This window comes from Phacochoerus africanus, chromosome 3 (assembly GCF_016906955.1).
Source record: "Phacochoerus africanus isolate WHEZ1 chromosome 3, ROS_Pafr_v1, whole genome shotgun sequence".
In the NCBI taxonomy this organism is placed as follows: Eukaryota; Metazoa; Chordata; class Mammalia; order Artiodactyla; family Suidae; genus Phacochoerus; species Phacochoerus africanus.
The window spans coordinates 124,614,908-124,636,144 of NC_062546.1; the positions used below are offsets into that span (position 1 = coordinate 124,614,908).

Here is a 21,237-nt window from a genome sequence, read left to right on the forward strand (position 1 = left end):
ACCTCTGCAAGAACTCCCGTGACACTAGCTTGCAGTGTTCAGTAAGCACCCAGATGGCGGGAACCCCATCTTCCACCTCGATCCAGCCCTCCGAGTAGGAGCTCAGAGAATCTGCAAAGGGAACAAATTCCATACCCTCCTTCCTGCAATGCTTCTAGGGTAGCATGCCTGCCAAATCCTGCCTGGGGCAGTTCCAAGGTTGGGGACCTAGAGGAAACCTGGCTGTGCAACTGGTCCCAGCTCTGTCACCACACAAGACGTTCAGGTAAAGCTCTCTCCCCTGTCCAGGCTGCTACTTCTGTCAGATGAAAGGGTGGACCTTCAAACCCTTCCTGAGCATAAAAGCTCATCGACAGACCAGAGAGTTTTGAAGAAGAAAAGGAAAAGTTTATTGTGTTGAGCAGACCTTATTTTTTTTTTACAGTACCAGGAAATTCATTCTCAGTTATTTCAGGTTCAGAGGGCTCTTCAGACATTTAGTGCCCCAGGCTTGTTCCCAAGCAAGGCGCAGCACCTGGAGCCACATCGCATTTAATAGAACAGGATTACAGTAAAACAGAATAGTTATAAAGGTTTTGTTTTGTTGTTTTTAAGGTACATAGTTTCTTTAAAAATTCTAATATTTTTGTTTTTCCATGTTTTCCTTATTATTACACCAAAACAACTGGTTGGAGAACATGGTACTTGATAATTGCTTCTCAAATTGTTGACTTGAGGTTAATGCATTTTGCTATTTTTTTTATTTTGAAGAGGAATTATGCCCATTTCTCTGGAAATCTAAATGTTGACAAGTAAGGCAATGCCTATAGTACAGATGGGATGATGGCTTGCGCTCACACCCTAACTTGTGTCCTGCCACACTTGGCCTCTGTGTTGCCAGGTAACTGGAAGAGACTCAGGAGATGGCCTCTTGTTTGCAAAAGTCATTACCGTGGAGTTTAAACTTCTGGACAGGAGCATGCAGCTGCTCTTAATTTTGTCGTTTGTTTTCGTAAATTGTCAGCATTCAATGACACCCTGAGGGGGGAGATCCCCACTCAGTGCACTGAGTCACTGCCACCTGAAGAGTCATTTCTCTATTAGATCAAGAGATCAAAACCAAATAATGAAAGAGAAACTGGTGCCCTCCAGATACTATGAAATATCAATAACGACCTGAGTTAATGAAATCCAATTTGCTTGAATTCAGTCAGATTATTATGAAAGTTCTGATAAAGATCTTTCCTCACCATATCAAGACAGGGAAAACATAAATTTAAATTAAAAAGGTTATCCCACCAGACTAGACACATAGCTATATTTAAATTGATTAACTACTCATCCCACAACACCCCCATAAGATCAAATACTTAAAAAAATTATTAAAATAATTATTAATGGAACATATATTTAAATAACTTTGCACACAAGTGTTCTCCATTAGCTGTTACCAAGAGAAAGCTTCCATATTGTAGCTTTACCAAAACACTTCCAGTTCCATGAAATCTGATACCACAGTACTAACATCTTATTCAGAAAAAAAAAATGTTACCTTGAAACTCTTGAACTGAATTACTTCTTTTAATCATTTATGGTAATTTTAGGGAAAAAAAAACATGCTTTCAGGTATTCAAATGTACTCCTAGGGGGCTGTGGGGGAAGAGGAATCATTTTATACCCACTGCTATGACAGTGGTGTCTGACCCGCTCCAAGTTACACTGTCAGTAAAGTGTAACTCCCAGTGAAAAGGGAAGTGGGGTCTTTCTCCCAGTCTCTTCTGGAAACCACTGCCATCCCTGGTGGTCAGCCCTTCCTTCAGGGACTCTGCAAGCACCTCAACACTGTTTATTCCTTCAGTCAGAACCTTAACAAGGTTCATGTCATGAGGACTGTAGAGTGTATGAAGCTCCATTCTTGGAAACTACTAATTTTTCTAAAACCTTTGCTCTCCCTAGAGCTGAATTCATACAATACATGGACACTTAGCAGACAGACAAACAGCTGTGTGCTTCCATTTGAAATGCCATTTTGACAAATTCAACACTATGGTATGGAAAACGAACATACCATCATTCTCTGTGTTGAATATAGTTTTAAAACAAAACACAGGTATGTCCCCACAGCCCCCAAAGCAGGCTGTGTACACCCATGCCGACCCACTGTTCACAGAACATAAAAACCCACACCGCTGCATGTCATTCTGACATGTCACATTATTTCATATCTCTGTGGCACTGATCCAGAAGGAAAAATTTTCCATTACAGCATGATGGGAGGGAAAAAAAAATCGATTACATATAAATGACGGTTAAAAGCAACACATTGTAAACAGTTTCCAGAAGCTTGAAACTTCCAGTGAAATCAATTCATGTTTCTTGGGGGAAAAAACTCTCTCTTCAGTCACAATTTGCTTTCATACAGTAGAGACAACAAAGCTAAGACCACATTTCAGTGGCAGCATCATTTCCCAGGGTATTAGGGGTTCATTTTGAAAGTTGCTTATGCCACATGCACCAAGAACGACTGGCATGGGAAGGAAGGCCCTAGCCCATTCCAGAAGCCAGCTGGGTCTGTTATGTTCAGATTTGACTATCCATAAGACTTAAATTTAGGGTGGTAACAGATAAGGGGCCATGAGGACACACACAATATACAAAGAACAGATTTCATTCTGCTCCTTCCTCACACAGAATATGCTTGAGGGATTGGGCAGGAAGACCTGGAGAGAGGGAGCCTCTTCTATGTCCCAAAGCATATCCCAGTGACTTTAGTTACTGCTCCATCTTCCAGAAAATAAACTGGGAAAATGCACAACTCTGCCCACGGTTGTAGGCAGAAGTGGCGGCAGCAGAAGGCTCTCTGAAGGCTTAATTAAATCTAAGATGAAGCTGTACCAATGTTTTTCACTCTGAATGATTCTATCCCTCTAGTTGCTCTGGCCAGGTGAGCAGGGCCAGAGAGGGGGTGAGGGCTGGGGACGGGGCTCCTGCTACAGCCTTTGTCAATGGCAACAACTCGGGGGGACCTTTTTAGTCTTGGGTCAATTCAGCATTTGAGTCAAAACATTTTTGGCTCCCCTCTCTCTCATTTTGAATGGAATTACAAAAGAAACTCAGAAGCTCCTTCAGACTGAGACTCCTGAGTTAACTTTCCTGTGTAAGTGTGGAAACAATTAATTACTTGATATTCATCCTAAAATCTTTGAAGGAAGCAGAATTCCTAGGTGTGCTTCACCGCTGTACCCTGCAGCCTGGGCAGACATAGGAGGGCAGGACCTGGAGACAAGCCACGCAGGCCAGCAACAGCTGGAGGACTCCTAGCAGGTGCCTCCCTGCACTGCCTGCTCCGCAGGGAAGGCTGCTGCAGAAGGGCCGTTCAGGGCTGTTGAGGTGAGAGTATAAAAAGCTGGGACCAAAGGGCTAACCTGGCTTCAAGATGCAATGGGCGGAAAAAGTGGCAAGTTTTACAAGTCGAAGGCAGCCTGCCGCACTAAACTAAGAGGAATATAGAACAATGGACAGAAAAAATGAATTACACAATCCAAATCTCTCCTGATCTCAGATCTGGGAGTCTCTTGTAGAGAAAAGTCAAAGCCAACTTGCCCTGGGTCTGAAAAAAAAAATCCTGTAAAAAGAGGAGATGAGGCAGCAACCTTCCTGAGGAACCCTGAGCCCTTTGAGATGGTCACTAGGGGGCGCTTACAATGGCTGTATCCAGTAAGGAGATAACAGGCATTTTTTAAGAAAGTGGGAAGAGAAAGCAAAGACTTTTACAAGTACAAAAATTGCTTACAAAACAATTACTTAAAAAGTTTGCTGGGACTGGGTGGAGAATAAGAATAATGTTTCCATTTCAAATTAGTCACAATGGTACCCGCGGGTTATAAAAGAGAAGGGCCAATCTCTGGTCTTCCTCACGCCCCTACCCCCATTCCAGAGGCCTCCTGCTCCTGGTATTTTCCCTATCCTCACCCCACCCCATCCCCAAACTGATCTGCCCCCGAGCCGACCCTGAAGACACACGAGTGTGGATTGGGTTTCAATTTGACAGTGAACCTGATGATGAGGAAGGGCGCAGGTGCACAGGGCACCAACCCCGAGGTGCGGGACCTTGGGCAAAGCTTCCGACTCCGGCGGCGGCGCGGCGGCGCCTGCACCGCGGCGCAGGGTGCAGACTGAGCTGCGCTGCCGAGGACCGAGGCGAGGAAGACATGGCGGCTCTACTGGTTGTCTCCCGTGACACTGCAGCATGTGTGCTCCTGGGTGTGGGCACCGCAGGGCTGGTTTTCTTCCAGTTGCCTTTGCCGTTTACCCTTCTGGTCAGATGACTGCTCTTTATAGAGTCCCCAAAGAGCACCCGCTTGTCTTCCTCTGAGGTACACAAATCCCACAGAGCCTTAACTCCGGGGATCCAGAGGCCGCCGGGCGCAGGAGGCAAAATCAGTGGTGCGGCTCAGCTGCCCGGCCAGTCCATCAGCAGTTGTATAGACAGATTGGAAAAAACTAACATTTAATACAAAAAGTGTTTTTCAAATGGTGTCATTTCCTGCCCTCCTCTGGAGATCATAATTCTTCGCGTTTCTGAGGTCCTACAGAAAAGGAGAACAATTGAAAAGAAATGGATTATTGTCAAATTATAAAAGTACAAACTGAGCATTTTCTCGTATTGAAAACCTATTATTTGTGCCTTCATCTCCATTCTACCTCTTTAAATTTTGGTTTAGTGTTTGTGTTATATATTGAAAGCAAAAACGAAATTTAAAAAAAATTATTTTTTAGAAAAATTTATTTTTAAAAACACTGAAATAGGAATTCCCATTGTGGCTCGGTAGGACCTGCGCTGTGGGGGATGCAGGTTCAATCCCTGGCCTCACTCAGTGGGTTAAGGACCTGACATTGCCACAAACTGCAGCATAGGTTATAGATACAGCTCAGATCCAGTATTGCTGTGGCTGTGGTATAGGCCCGCAGCTGCAGCTCGCATTTAACCCCGGGCCAGGGAACTTCCATAAGCCACAAGTGCAACCATAAAACAAACAAACAAACTACCTGCATACCCCAACTCCATCTAAATTGTTTTCACAGATACAATATTTACTTCTAGCAAAATGCACATATTTTTAGTCAGGATTCTTCTTTTCTAATTAATAACATATAAACATTTTCCTATGTAGCAGTGTACCCTTTACTTCTTTTCTAATTAATAACATATAAACATTTTCCTATGTAGCAGTAAATACCATTAACTATTCTTGGGTATTTAAATGGTTTTTAATGCTTTTGGTTTATAAATAATAGTAAAATACATTTTCCCATGTATATAACATTTTTTGTGTGCTGAATTATTTTGTTTGTCTGTCTGGCCATGCCTGCAGCATGCATAAGTTCCTGGGTTAGGGATTACCCCTCACCACAGCAACAATGGATTCAAGCTGCAAATGACTTACAAATGAAGCTTGTGAAAACATCAAGCAATATAACCTGAGCCACTGCAGTGACAGTGCCAGATTCTTAACCCGCTGCACCAGAAGAGAACTCCCTGAATTATTTTATTAAGCTAAGTTCTCAAGAGAGGAATTATAGAGAATACAAACATCTTACTGGCTTCTGATGACTGATTTTAGTGTTTTGTTTTGTTTTTGCTTTTTAGGGCTGCACATGCAGCATAGGGAAGTTCCCAGGCTAGGGGTTGAATCGGAGCTACAGCTGCCAGCCTGCGCCAGGACCACAGTAATACCAGATCTGAGCCGTTTCTGCAACCTGCACCACAGCTCATGGCAACACCAGATTCTTAACCCACTGAGGGAGGCCAGGGATCGAACCCACATCCTCATGGATACTAGTTGGATTTGTTACCACTGAGCCACCACAGGAACTCCTGATTAAGTGCTTTTTAATGAGAACTGTTCTAATGCATGAAGCTTCAACAAGGTACACTCAGAACAGTTTCATTGCCGTCTCCCCAAAAAATGGCATTAGCAATATGTACGTTTTTCTATGTAGAAATATTAATGATATTCCTTTAATTTGATTAGTTTCCTCAAATTCATTTATGATTTGTTTTGTTCTTATTTAAACAGTATGTCTACATTTCTTGTTCATTTATCTATGAAAATCCCTGAGATTTTACACATGAATTTTAATTATTTAAACCTTGTAGCTGTGATTTTATTTTTAGTTTTTTTGGCCATGCTGGCCACAGCAGTGACAATGCCAAATCCTTAACCTGCTGAGCTACAGGGAACTCCTAGCTGTGATTTTAATATCATGGTTTTCCGAATGTTTAGGTGAATCACTTGAGATCCATGTTCTATTCTGTAATTGCTTTTTTTTAGAATTAGTTTTGAGCTGAGTAAATTAAAATCCAGAGCTCAGCTTATTAATGTTTTACAAAAGGGCACTTTTCTATTTTAATGATTTTTTTTTTTAGACTGGCTACCTTCTAGATTGTACACATAGTAGAGAAAATATTACATGAAGACTTAGTCCTTTCTATTCTTAGCCTAAATTAAACACTCCATCCTCACTCCAATATGCTTATTTGAAAGAATACTTTTTTCCAAATCAGTATGTATTTAGACTTGATCCTAAATGTGTTTATTCACAGATTTAATGAAAAACCAAGAAATTGTGAGATCCCCACAAATAATGCTAGGTTTTGCTTATATATCACAAAACTCATGAAACAATATAACAATAACTAAAGCATTCAAAAAAAGGAGAAAGGAAAAAGAAAGAAAAAACAAGGGCAGCAATTACTTTAATAAATACTATTTATAAGCCCAATTAACTAAGGAAAGTGAAAAGTGTATACTAGCAGATGTCGGGATTAAATAACTGCCTTTTCTATTTCATTTTTTTTTTTTTTGTCTTTTTAGGGCCACACCCGTGGCACGTGGAGTTCCCAGGCTAAGAGTCAAATCGGAGCTGCAGCTGCTGGCCTGAGCCACAGCAACAGCAACACAGGGTCTGAGCCACATCTGTGACTTACACCATATCTCAGGGTAACACAAGATCCTTAACCTACTGAGTGAGGCCAGGGACTGAACCTGCATCCTCATGAATACTAGTTGGGTTCGTTACTGCTGAGAAAACTCCCACTTTTTCCATTTCTTTTATTCATTATTCTGTTTTGCAATAAAGAGAAATCAGAAAGGCCAAGAAGTACTTGCCTAAAGCCACAAGTCTATACATACCTTCTCGGCTTGGCTCTTCTGCTGTCATATCTTTATACAGTGTTCCCGTTTCTTTCTCCTCCTGAAAGCGAGTCTGTAGCTGTTTGATCTCCTGATCATAGTCCTGCCACTCAGGCACAATTCGAACAGCTGCCTCCAGCTTGGGCTCTTTGGTCATTGGATTATTACACTGTGAAAGCCAAAATAATATACTTCAGCTGAGTTGAAGAAAGTGTATTTCATATATATAGAATTTAAAGGTGTTTCTGCTCTTGGGTTACAAGTCCTAACTAACTGGACCAAAAGAACAATACTGAGGAACCAAATGACATTATCAGAAGCAATCTGGTACTGGGCTACACAAAGCTTCTGCAGAGAAGATGTGAAGTGCTACTGGAGGCAGGAAAAGAATGTCCATTTGGAAAAATTACAAGGCACAGAGTGATCTGGAAGACATGTGGTAACTTCACTGATTTTAAGTACTGACAACAGCCCTATCAGACACTAGAGGATTTGGCTTTCTGCTGGGGTTACTTGTAAGAAGTTCTGCAGTTTCTGAATTACAGAAATATCTAGTCATACATCAGACTGGACTAAGATACAGAAAAGAGCCACGGACAACTTACCAAATCAATTGTTTTTGCCCTTTTCTTAGAGGCGTCATCACACCACGTTTCACACCAAAGCCATTCTTGAGGGAGTGATTTAATTGGCACCTGATGGATCATGTTATTGGGCAAATCCTGTTTGGTAAAGAGAATAAAACACAACAATCTAAATTGCTAAGGGCAGTTTAAATAAATGCACAGTAAATTAGTTGCTCATTACAAATAATATGCCAATCAGATTTAAAAAAAAATTTTTTTTTTAGGGCTGCACACATGGCATCTGGAAGTTCCTAGGCTAGGGGTCAAATCAGAGCTGCAGATGCCAGCCTAGGCCACAGCAACATGGGATCCAAGCTGTGTCTGCTACCTACACTGTAGCTCACGGCAGCACTGGATCCTGAACCCACTAAGCAGGGCCAGGGATCAAATCCAAGTCCTCATGGATACTAGTTGGATTCATTACCACTGAGCTGCAACGGGAACTCCCCAGTCACAGATTTTCAGAATGGAAAAGGGCCTAATCATGGGAGTTCCTGTCATGGCGCAGTGGAAATGAACCTGACTAGTATCCATCCATGAGGATGCAGGTTCGATTGCTGGCCTCACTCAGTGGGTTAAGGATCCAGAATTGCAATGAGCTGTGGTGTAGGCCGCAGATGTGGCTCAGATCTTACGCTTGCTGTAGCTGTGGTATAGGCTGGTGGCTACAGCTCCAATTCAACCCCTAGACTAGGAATCTCCATATGCCGCCAGCGAGGCCCTAAAAAGACCACACACACACACACAAAAAGGAAAGGGGCCTAATCAAAACACTTAGAGAAGCTATAATATTTATTTATGGTGTTTTTAAAAACCACAAAGTTTACAGGATCCATAAAATATTTTCCCATAATAAGCACCTGGAAAACTTCAGTTTAAAATTTAAAATAGCCTGCACCTAGACTTCCCTCTGCGAGGACCATTCTAAGAAAAACACCACTGCCGTCTAAAAGCCAATTAAGCATGGAGCATGCCTCTTATACTTCAAAGTTTTGCTTGAAGGAAGCTCTGAATCCACCTTGTCTACTAAGGCTTGTTCTCAAGTGTTTCCTAGCCAACTATACTCTACGCTTTAAAGCTTTCCTCTTAGGAAAACTTTTCAAATTGACGACAATAAAAAGCTCCATCGTCCTAGACACAAACAACCAATATCACCTGGTAATTCCACTTCTGGGTATATACACTAAAGAACTGAAAGAAGGGAGGCAGACACTTGCACACCAATGTTCACAGAGGCATTCACAACAGTCAAGAGATGGAAGTAAGCCAAATACCCATCAACAGGTGAATGGATAAACAAAACGTGGTATATACATACAATGGGATATTATTTAATCTTAATAGGAAGAAAATTCTGATACATGCTACAACATGGATGAATTTTGCAAAAACTATGCTAAGTGAAATAAGCCAAACACAAAAGGAAAGATATTGTATGATTCCAAAAGAACCTAGAACAGGTAAATTTATACTGACAGAAAATAGAATAGAGGTTACCAGAAGCTGGGAGGCAGAAAACATGGAGTTAAAGACACTTTCAGATAGCAAAAACTGAAAAAAACTGTTACCAGTGAGCTCAACACTAAGGCAAAATAAAGAATATTCTTCAGGCAGAAGGAAAATGATCCAACGTAGGAGCCCAGAAATGCAGGGGAGAATGGAGAGTAACCAAAAGGGTGACTAAATAGATACTAACTATGTTAAACAAGAAGAATAACTTCTGGGGTTTAAAATATAGAGAGATCTGAACTATATGGCAACAGGGCATTTAGGCTGGGATAAGGATAAATGGAGTTAGTGAGTTCTAGGACAGTGCTACTCAAAATGTAAAACTTGTGGCGTTCCCATTGTGGCTCAGCAGAAATGAATCTGATTAGTATCCATGAAGACACAGGTTTGATCACTGGCCTTGCTCAGTGGGTTAAGGATCTGGCGTTGCTGTGAGCTGTGGTGTAGGCGCAGACACAGCTCAGATACCATGTTGCTGTGGCTAAGGTGTGGCCCTAGCCTGGGAAACTCCATAGGCCAAGTGTGTGGCCCTTAAAGCCCAAAATAAAAGTACTGTGTGGACTTGCAGCACAGAGTTTGCTAGGAATGCAGATTCTTAGGCCCACCATATACCTGTTCGATTAGCCTGTGGGATGGGCCAGAAATTAATGCTTTAATAAGTTCTTCAGGTGATTCTTTTATATATGCTAAAATATGAGAAGCACATTATGATGTTTTTATACTATATGGTAGATAGGTAAAATACACTAATTAATAACATTAGCCTTGGGGAGATGGGATTAAAATGGCTAAGTAGAAGGACTAGAGCTCACCTTCTCTCATAAAAGCAACAAAATTACAACCAACTGCTGAACAATCTCCAAACCAAATAGACTGCAAACTATCAAAAAATATATCCTACACCAGAAGACAAAGACGAAGCCACATCAAGATGGTAGGAGGGGCAATTACACAATATAAGCAACCACATACCTGACGGGTAGGCAGCCCACAGACTAGAAAGTAACTGTAACACAGAGACTCACCTAAGGAAGTGAGAGTTCTGAGCCTCAGGTCAGGTCCCCATGCCTGGGTATCTGGCATTGGGAGAAGGAGCCCCTGGAGCATATGGCATTGAAGGCCAGTGGGGCTTGTGATCAGGAACTCCATGGGACTGAGGAAAATGGAGACCCCATTCTTGAAAGGCACACACAGACTTTTATGCACACTGGGTCCTGGGACAAAACAGAGACTCCATAGGAATTTAGGTCAGATCTGACAGCAGTTCTTGGAGGATCTCCTGGGAAAACAGGTGACAATGTCTTGCTGTGGGGGAAGGACATTGGAGAAAAAGGTCTTGGGAATAATCGTCAGTGTGTGTGCCTCTAGAGGTAGCCATTTTGGAAAAATCTGGAACCACCCATCAAGGGCTGAGAAGCCTCAGGCCAAACATAATCTGGGTGGGATCACAGCCACACCCACCAGCAAAGAGGCTGCCTAAAGATCCCCCAGGTACACAGCCACCTCTAATCTCACCCAGAGACAAAGCCCCACCCACCAGAGGGATAAAAATCAGCTCCACCTACCTGTGGGTAGGCACCAATCCCTCCCAACAGGAGGCCTACAGCAAGCCCCTGAACCAAGTTCAGCCACAAGGAGGGCAGACATCAGAAGGAAGAGAGGCTATGACTCTAATGCCTGCAAAAAGGAGACCACATGAAAAATCTATGCAAAGTGAAAAGGCAGAGAATTATGACTCAGATAAGGAAAGAAGAAAAAACACCAGAAAAAGAGCTAAGTGATCTGGAGACTATCAACCTCCATGAAAAATGATAGTGAAGATGATGTAAGATTTTGGAAACAAACTGGAGGCAAAGATTGATAAATTACAAGAAACACCCAGCAAAGAAATAGAGGATTTAAGGAATAAGCAAGCAGAAATACAAAATAAAACTGAAATTAGAAACAACAAACAGTAGAACACAGGAGGCAGAAGAACAAATAAGAGAGATGGAGGACAGAGTAGTGGAAATCACTGATGTGGAACAGAAAAGGGAAAAACTGAAAAGAAATGAAAACAGTCTATGAGAATTCTGGAACAACTATAAAAGCATCAATATCTATCTATATTATAGGGCTGCCAGAAGAAGAAAGGGCCAGAAAAAATATTTGAAGAGATAATGGCCCAAAACGTCCCTAACATGGGAAAGGAATCACTCATTCAAATCCAGGAAGCACGATGACTACCATATAAAATAAACCCAAGGAGGAACACCCTGAGACACATATAATCAAACTGACCAAAATCAAAGACAAAGAGAAAATATTGAAAGCAGCTAGAGAAAAGAAAAAAATTACAAGGGAACCCCAATAAGGTTATAGGCAGATTTTTCAGCAAGAAACTCTGCATGCTAGAAGGGAGTGGTGAAAGTGATGAAAGGAAAAAACCTCCAACCAAGATTCCTCTACCTATCAAGGCTCTCATTCAGATTTGAAGGAGAAATCAAAAGCTTTACAGACAAGCAAAAGCTAAGAGAATTTAGCACCACTAAACCAGCTCTATGACAAATACTAAAGGAACTTCTCTAGGTGGAAAAGAAGAGGCCACAACTAGAAACAAAAATATTACAAATAACAAGGCTCACAGGTAAAGGCATACATATAGTAAAGGTAGGAAATCATCCACACCCAAATATGCTAACAAAATCAGAAATCATGAGAAGAGCAGGGTACAAATGCAGGACAATGGAGATGCATTTATAATTAAGAGACCAACAACTTAAAACAATCTTGTGTGTGTATGTATACACATGCTACTAAAACAAAACTTCGGGGTAACTGCAAACCAAAAATCTACAACAGATACAAACACTAATAAGAAAAAGCAATCCAAACACAACATTAAAGATAGTTATCAAACCACAAGAAAAGAGAACAAGAGAAGAAGGGAAGGGAAAAAACCAACAAAAACAAATCCAAAACAGTTAATAAAATGGCAATAAGAACATACATAGCAATAATCACCTTAAATGTAAATGGACTAAATACCCCAACAAAAAACATAAATTGGCTGAATGGATGCAAAAACAAGACCCATATATATGCTGTCTTCAAGAGCCTCCTCCACTTCTAGGGACGCATACAAATTCAAAATGAAAGGATGCAAGAAAATATTCCATGAAAACCGAAATCAAAAGAAAGCTGGAGTAACAATATTCATATCAGACAAAATGGACCTTAAAATAAAGAATTTTTAAGAGACAAAGAAGGACATTACATAATGATCAAAGGATCAATCCAAGAAGATATAACAATTGCAAATATATATTCACCCAACATAGGATCACCTCAAAATATAAGGCAACTGTTAATGACCTTAAAAGGAGAAACTAACAATAACAATAATATTGGGGGACTTTAACACCTCACTTTCAGCAATGGACAGATCATCTAGACAGAAAATCAACAAGGAGGCACAGGCCTTAAATGATGCATTTGACCAGATGAACTTAATAGATATTTATGGGACATTCCATCCAGAAGTAGCAGAATGCACATTCTTTTCACGTGCACACGGAACATTCTCTAGGATAGATCACTTTCTGGGCCATGAATCATGCCTTAGTAAATTTAAGAAAATTGAAATCATATCAAGCATCTTTTCCAACCACAACACTATATGACTAGAAATCAATAACAGAATAAAAACTGCAAAAAACACAAACATGTGGAAACTAAACAACCAATGGATCATTGAAGAAGTCAAAGAGGAAATTACAAAATACCTAGAAGCAAATGACAACAAAGACACAAAAATCCAAAACCTATGAGATACAGCAAAAGCAGTTCTGAGAGGAAAGTTTATAGCAATACAAGCTACCTCAGGAAACGAGAAAAAGCTCAAATAAACAACCTAACTTTACACCTAAAGAAACTACAGAGAGAAGAAAAGAAAAAAACTAAAGTTAGCAGAAGGATAGGAATCATAAAGATCAGAGAAGAAATGAATGAAATAGAAACAAAGAAAACCACAGAAAAGATTAATGAAACTAAAAAGCTGGTTTTTTGAAAAGATCAATAAAATTGATAAACCCTTAGCCAGACTTATCAAGAAAAAGAGAAGCCTCAAATCAATAAAATTAGAAATGAAAAAGGAGAAGTTACAACAGACACCACAGAAATACAAAGGATCATAAGAGACTACTACAAGCAACTATATGCCAATAAAACAGAAAACCTAGAAGAAATGGACAAATTCTTAGAAAAGTGAAATCTTCTAAGACTAAACCAAGAAGAAATAGAAAAGATGAACAGATCAATCACGAGTACTGAAATTGAAACTGTGATTAAAAAACTTGCAACAGGAGTTCCCGTCGTGGCGCAGAGGTTAACGAATCCGACTAGGAACCATGAGGTTGCGGGTTCGGTCCCTGCCCTTGTTCAGTGGGTTAAGGATCCGGCATTGCCGTGAGCTGTGGTGTAGGTTGCAGACACGGCTCGGATCCAGCGTTGCTGTGGCTCTGGCGTAGGCCGGTGGCTACAGCTCCGATTAGACCCCTAGCCGGGGAACCTCCATATGCTGCAGGAGCGGCCCAAAGAAATAGCAAAAAGCCAAAAAGCCAAAAAGCCAAAAAAAAAAAAAAAACTTGCAACAACAAAAGTCCAGGAACAGACGGCTTCACAAGCAAATTCTATCAAACATTTAGAGAAGAGCTAACAACTATCCTTCTGAAACTATTTAAAAAAATTGCAGAGGAAGAAACACTCCCAAACTCATTCTATGAATCCACCATCACCCTGATACCAAAATCAGACAAAGATACCACAAAAAAAGAAAGTTACAGGGCAATTTCACTGATGTACATAGATGCAAAAATCCTCAACAAAATACTAGTAACCCGAATCCAACAATACATTAAAAGGATTGTACATAATGATCAAGTGCGATTTATCCAAGGGATGCAAGGATTCTTCAATATCCACAAATCAATCACTGTGATACATGACACTAACAAACTAAAGAATAGAAACCATATGGTCCTCTCAGTAGATGCAGAAAAAGCCTTTGACAAAATCTAACACCAATTTCCGCTAAAAATCCTCCAGAATGCGGGCATAGAAGGAACCTACTTCAACGTAGTAAAGGCCATATATGACAAACCAAGAGCTAACATCATTCTCAATGGTGAAAAGGTAAAAGAACTCCTGCTGAGATCAGGAATAAGATGTCTGTTCTCGCCACTACTATTCAACATAGTTTTGGAAGTACTAGCCATGGCAATTAGAGAAGAAAAAGAAATTAAAGGGAAACAAATTGGGAAGGAAAAAGTCAAACTATTACTGTTTGCAAACTATTACTGTTTGCAGATGACATGATACTAAGAAGATAGTAAAGACTGTATCAGAAAACTGTTAGAACTCATGATTTTGGTAAAGTTTCAGGATACAAAATTAATACACAGAAATTGACTGTATTTCTATATGCTAACAATGAAAGATCAGAAAGAAAAATTAGGGAACCCAGAAGAAATGGACAAATTCTTAGAAAAGTGCATTCTTCCAAGATTGCAATTCTTAGAAAAGTATAATCCCTTTTAACATAGCATCAAAAAGAGTAAAATACCTATGACAAACCTACCTAAAGAGACAAGAGACACCTGTACTCTGAAAATTGTAAGATGCTGATGAAAGAAATCAAAGATGACACAAACAGATGGAAAGACATACCATGCTTTTGGACTATAAGAATCAATATTGTCAAAATGACTACACTACCCAAGGCAATCTACAGATTCAATGCAATCCCTAACAAATTAACAAAATCTTTTTTTTTTTTAACAAAATTAGAACAAAATATTGAAAGTTTGTTTGGAAACACAGAAGACCCAGAATAGCCAAACCCATTCCCAAGAAAGAAAAATGGAACTGGAGGAATCAGGCTCCCTGACTTCAGACTATACAACAAAGCCACAGTCAACAAAACTAGACGGTATGGTCACAAAAACAGAAATATAAATCAGTGGAACAGGATGGAAAGCCCAGAATTAAAACCCACACGTCTACGCTCACCTAACCTATAACAAAGGAGGCAGGAATATACAATGAAGAAAAGACAGTCCTTTCAATAAGTGGTGCTGGGAAAACTGGACAGCTACATGGAAAAGAATGAAATTAAAACACTTCCTAACACCATACACAAAAATAAGTTCAAAATGGATCAAAGACCTAAATATAAGAGTGGATACTATAAAATTCTTAGAGGAAAACAAGGCCGAACACTCTCTGACATAAACCACAGCAATATCTCTTCTCAGATCCACTTCCTAGAGTAATGACAATAAAAACAAAAATAAACAAATGAGACTAATTAAACACTTTTGCCCAGCAAAGTAAACCCTAAACAAAAAGACAACCAAAGAATGGGAGAAAATATTTGCAAATGAAGTGACTGACAAGATATTAATTTCCAAAATTTATAAACGCCTCCTGCAATTCAATACAAACAAAACAAAACAAACCCAACAACCCCATCAAAAAATGGGCAGAATATCTAAACAGACAATTTTCTAAAGAAAACATACGGATAGCCAAAACCATATGAAAAGATGTTCAAGATCACTAATTAGAGAAATGCAAATCAAAGCCTCTATGAGGTACCACCTTACACCAGCCAGAATGGTCATCATCAAAAAGTCTACAAACAATAAATGCTGGAGAAAAGGGAACCCTCTTACACTGTTGGCGGGAATGTAAATTGATGCAATCACTATGGAAAACAGTATGGAGAGTCCTCAAAAAACTGAAAGTAGAATTACCATTTGATCGTGCAATCTCACTCCTGAGCATCTAACCAGAGAAAACCATGATGGAAAAAGATACATGTACTTCAGTGTTCACTGCAGCACTATATACAATAGCCAAGAAATGGAAGCAACCTAAATGTCCACCAACAGAGGAATGGATAAAGAAGATGTGGTACATATACACAATGGAATATTGCTCAGCCATAAAAAGGAAAGAAATAATGGCATTTGCAGCAGCATGGATGGACCTAGAAATTACCATGTTAAGTGAAGTTAGAGAGTGAGACATCAACATCAAATGCTATCACTTACATGTGGAATCTAAAAAAAGGATACAATGAACTTCTTTGCAGAACAGACCCTGACTCATAGACTTTGAAAAAAACTTACGGTTTCCAAAGGAGACAGGTTGGGGGGTGGGGGTGTGCGCAGGGGGGTTGGGATGGAAATGCTATAAAATTGGGTTGTGATGATTGTTGTACAACTATAAATGTAATAAAATTCAATAAGTCAAAAAATAATATTAGCCTTTGCAAAGACAGAAATGCATACTGATTATCTATAGGATAGTATTTTCAAATTATTTTTAAAAAGTGTATAGTGTAAGCTAATAGAGGGAAAATAAAATTATAAAAAAATCCTCAATCAATCTGAAAGAAACTGACTAAGGAGAAAAAAGAAACAGAACACATGGGACAAGCAGGAAGACTATGGAAAAGCCGAACTTACTGGTGATTACATTAACTTTAAAACAGACTAATGTTCAAAGTGATTGTCCCACCAAATGAGAAAACAAACAGATAAAAGCTCTTTATAAGAAACATAAGGATAAAGACAACTGAAAACAGAAGGGTAAAAAAAAAAAAAAAATTCCATATAACACCAACTAAAAGGCAATCTGGTGTAGCTGCACTAATATTATTAGATGAAGCATACTTTAAAGCTTTCCTTCCCCAAAGGCGTTAACAGAGATAATAAAGGTTCCATCAGAAATGTGTATGACTTCTAAGTTTTGAGGTAGTGAATGACATAGTCTCTAACAACATCAAACAAAATTTAACAAAACTAAAGACAAGAAAGACTTCACAATATGGAAAAAGATTTTTAACACAATTCTCTCAGTAACTAACAGAAAAATATATGGACAAATCACACAAAACAACATATCGCTAAACCTGACCTAATGCACATATATGGAAAAACATTACACCTAACAGCTGCAGAATATAAAATGAGATGAAATGTTTACCAAAACTGATTATATCTGGGTCAAAAAGAAAAGCTCAACAAACTTCAAATATCTGAAATCATACAGAGTATTTTCTCACACTAGAGCAACTGGGCCAGGACAACAACTACAAAAACCCTGCGAAAATCTCCAGGTATTTGGAATGATTTCTAAATAACTCATGAGTCAAAGAAGTCACATGAGGATTAGAAACATATTTAATCAAATGAGGAAAATGCTACATATTCAATATGTGGAATATGGTCAAAGTCGTGCTGAGACAGAATTTAATGATTGATTTCAAATGCACACATTAAAAAAGACTAAAAATCATGACCTGAACATCTGTCTCAAGAAATCAGAAAAAAATCAACAAAAGAAAGTAAAAGCTAAAAAACAATGAAAAACAGAAAAGAAACACACAGACAATATTAAAAGCATTAAAAGCTGTTTTTTTGGAAAGACTCATAAAGGTGATTTATTCCTGGTGAACTAATCAGGGGGAAAAAAAGAGAAAGCCCAAATAAACAATGCCTGGAATTTTTGCAAAAGAGAGAGAGCTCTACTCTACTAATTTGAAGTTAACTGGTGCCTGATAACACATTTTGCAAAATTGATTAAATAGTGCCCTTAAGACCTAAGCATGTCGCCATATATAAATTATATCCCAATAAAGAAAGATAATGAGAGGACAGTATAAATGACATAATGATATGCTAGAAAATTTAGGTATAATAAATTGATTTATACAATAGAAAGCGCCAACAACCCACAACTATTAAAGAAGTCGGAGTCAGAATTTAAACACAAAGAAATCTCTATGTGGCTTCACTAGTGAATTCTACCAAACATTTAAGAAAAAAAATAAGGCCAATCTTACACAAACCAGTTACAGGAAAGAACAAATTTTATTTTCTTTTTATTAAGTCAACTCATTTTATTAAGCCAACATAGTCTTGATACCAAAGCCTGACAGAGATATTACAAGCCAATGCCACACAAACACACAAATGCAAAATTCTTAAACAAACACCAGCACAAAGGATCCAGGAATATATTTTTAAAAGATAACAAATCATGACCAAGGTGGAATAAATTATAATTAGATATATAATTAACTATTTTTACAGAATAAAAATAGTATCATCTCAGCAAATGTCAAAAACATACAAAATTTAACACAAGATTTTTTTTAAAGTAGCACTCTAGGAATAAGAGAAACTTCTTTAATCTGAGTAAGAGGTATCTATGAAACATCCATAGAAAACATCATCATACTTAGTGGTGAAATGCTGAACATTTTTCCTTTAAATCAAAAATGTCCAATATCAATATTTCTCATCAACAATATGGAAGTCCTAGCAAATAAAGAAAATAAGAAAAAAAGATTTTTTTTTAAATAAAAGGTTGGAAACAAAATCAAAACAATGGGACCTAATTAAATTCAAAAGCTTTTGCCCAGCAAAGGAAACTATAAACAAAACAAACAGACAACCCACAAAACGCGAGAAAAATCTCTGCAAACAATGCAACTGGAAAGGGCTTAATCTCCAAAATATACAAACAACTCATAAAACTCAACAATAAACAAAAGCAAATAATCCAATCAAAAATGGGAGGAACACCTAAATAGACATTTTTCCTAAGAAGACATACAGATGGCTAGTAGACACATGAAAAATTCTCAATATCACTAATTATTAGAGAAATGCAAATCAAAATTACAATGAGGTACCACCTCACACCAGTCAGAACGGCTTTCATTAATAAGTCTACAAATAACAAATGCTAGAGAGGGTGTGGAGAAAAGAGAATCTGCCTACACTGTTGGTGGGAATGTAAATTGGCACAACTACTACAGAGAACAGTATGGAGGTTCCTCAGAAAACTAAATATAGAACTACCATATGATCCAGCAATCCCACTCCTGAGCACCTATTCAGACAACACTTTCATTCAAAAAGATACATGCACCCCTATGTTCACTGCAGCACTATTTACAATAGCCAAGACATGGAAACAACCTAAATGTCCACTGATAGATAAATGGATTAAGATGTGGTACATGTATACAATGCAACGCTATTCAGCCATAAAAAAGAACAAAATAATGGCATTTGCGGCAATGTGGATGCAACTAGAGATTCCCCCCCCCCTTTTTTTTTCTTGCTTTTAAAGGCCACACCAGTGGCATATGGAAGTTCCCAGGCTAGAGGTTGAATTGGAGCTACAGCTGCCGGTCTACACCATAGCCACAGCAATGTGGGATCCGAGCTGTGTCTGTGACCTATGCCACAGCGCAGGGCAATGCTGGATCCTTAACCCAATGAGCGAGACTAGGGATCGAACCCACATCCTTATGGATACTAGTTGGATTTTTTTCTGCTGTGCCACAACAGGAACTCCCAACTAGAGATTCTCATACTAAGCAAAGTAAGTCAGAAAGAGAAGGACAAATACCATATGATATCACCTATATGTGGAATCTAAAGTATGGCACAAATGAACCTATAAAACAAAACAGAAAAAAAAAAAAAAAAAGGAGTTCCCGTCGTGGCGCAGTGGTTAACGAATCCGACTAGGAACCATGAGGTTGCGGGTTCGGTCCCTGCCCTTGCTCAGTGGGTTAACGATCCGGCGTTGCCGTGAGCTGTGGTGTAGGTTGCAGACGCGGCTCGGATCCCGCATTGCTGTGGCTCTGGCGTAGGCCGGTGGCTGCAGCTCCGATTAGACCCCTAGCCTGGGAACCTCCATATGCCGTGGGAGCGGCCCAAGAAATAGCAACAACAACAACAACAAAAAGACAAAAAAAAAAAAAACAGACTCACAGACACAGAAAACAGACTTGTGGTTGCCAAGGGAGAGGAGGATGGGAGTGGGCGGATGGGGAGTTTGGAGTTAGTAGATGCAAACTATTACATTCAGAATGGACAGACAATACGGTCCTACTATACAGCACAGGGAACTATATCCAATCTCTTGGGCTAGACCAAGGTGGAATATAGGAAAGGGAATTTATATATGACTGGATCACTTTTCTGTACAGCAGAAATTGGCACAATACTGTAAATCAATTATACTTTAATAAAAAAACCAGATAATTAAAAAACCATAAGGTTGGAAAAGAAAAAGCTAAACTGTCATTATCTGTAGATGATATGATTATGTATATTAAAAAAAATCCAAAAGTAATACAGATTAGCAAGGCAGCTGAATACTACAATGAAAAAAAATTATTTGCAATTCTAGATGCCAACAACAAATAAAAACAAAAAGTTCTGCTGTAGCCACTGGCCTACACCACAGCCACAGCAATGCGGGATCCGACCTACACCACAGCTCATGGCAATGTCAGATCCTTAACCCACTGAGCGAGGCCAGGGATCAGAATATATATATATACACACACCAAACAACCCAAATATTTAACTAAGCACTTCACAAAAGAGAATGCTAACCATAAACATTCAAAATAGTATTCAACTTTGTTACTAATTATGAGAATACAAAATAAAACCACAATGGGGAGCAACATCAGCAAAAATGGCAGAATAAAGAGCTCTGAAACGTCACCTCTCCATAAAAGCAATCAAAGAACTGTCAAAAAGAGAAGCTCCCAAGAGTTTGTAGCTCCAGAGCCACCTACCAAAAATACTAAAGGGAGCCCTTCTGGCTGAAATAAAGGGACACTAGAAGCAATTCAAATAAGAAATAAAAAAGCACCACTATGGAGTTCCCGTCGTGGCGCAGTGGTTAACGAATCTGACTAGGAACCAAGAGGTTGCAGGTTTGATCCCTGGCCTTGCTCAGTGGGTTGAGGATCCGGCGTTGCCATGAGCTGTGGTATAGGTTGCAGACGCGGCTCAGATCCCGCGTTGCTGTGGCTCTGGCGTAGACCGGTGGCTGCAGCCCTGATT

The 21,237-nt window shown here is 39.3% G+C and overlaps 1 protein-coding gene across 2 annotated transcripts in view; it reads right to left on the reverse strand.

Moving 5' to 3' along the window:
• Positions 1–245: 245 nt before the first annotated feature.
• UGGT1 (UDP-glucose glycoprotein glucosyltransferase 1) overlaps positions 246–21,237 on the reverse strand; it is a 124,938-nt gene continuing 103,946 nt past the window's right edge. The window contains exons 39-41 of one of the 2 annotated variants that reach the window (XM_047772591.1): positions 7,781–7,897; positions 7,176–7,344; positions 246–4,568 (exon numbers count right to left, since the gene is read on the reverse strand). In XM_047772591.1, coding sequence (XP_047628547.1) covers positions 4,543–4,568; positions 7,176–7,344; positions 7,781–7,897 — 312 coding nt within the window. In that variant the 3' untranslated portion in view covers positions 246–4,542. The remainder of the gene's footprint in view (positions 4,569–7,175; positions 7,345–7,780; positions 7,898–21,237) is intronic. The other variant, XM_047772592.1, reaches the window with a different exon arrangement.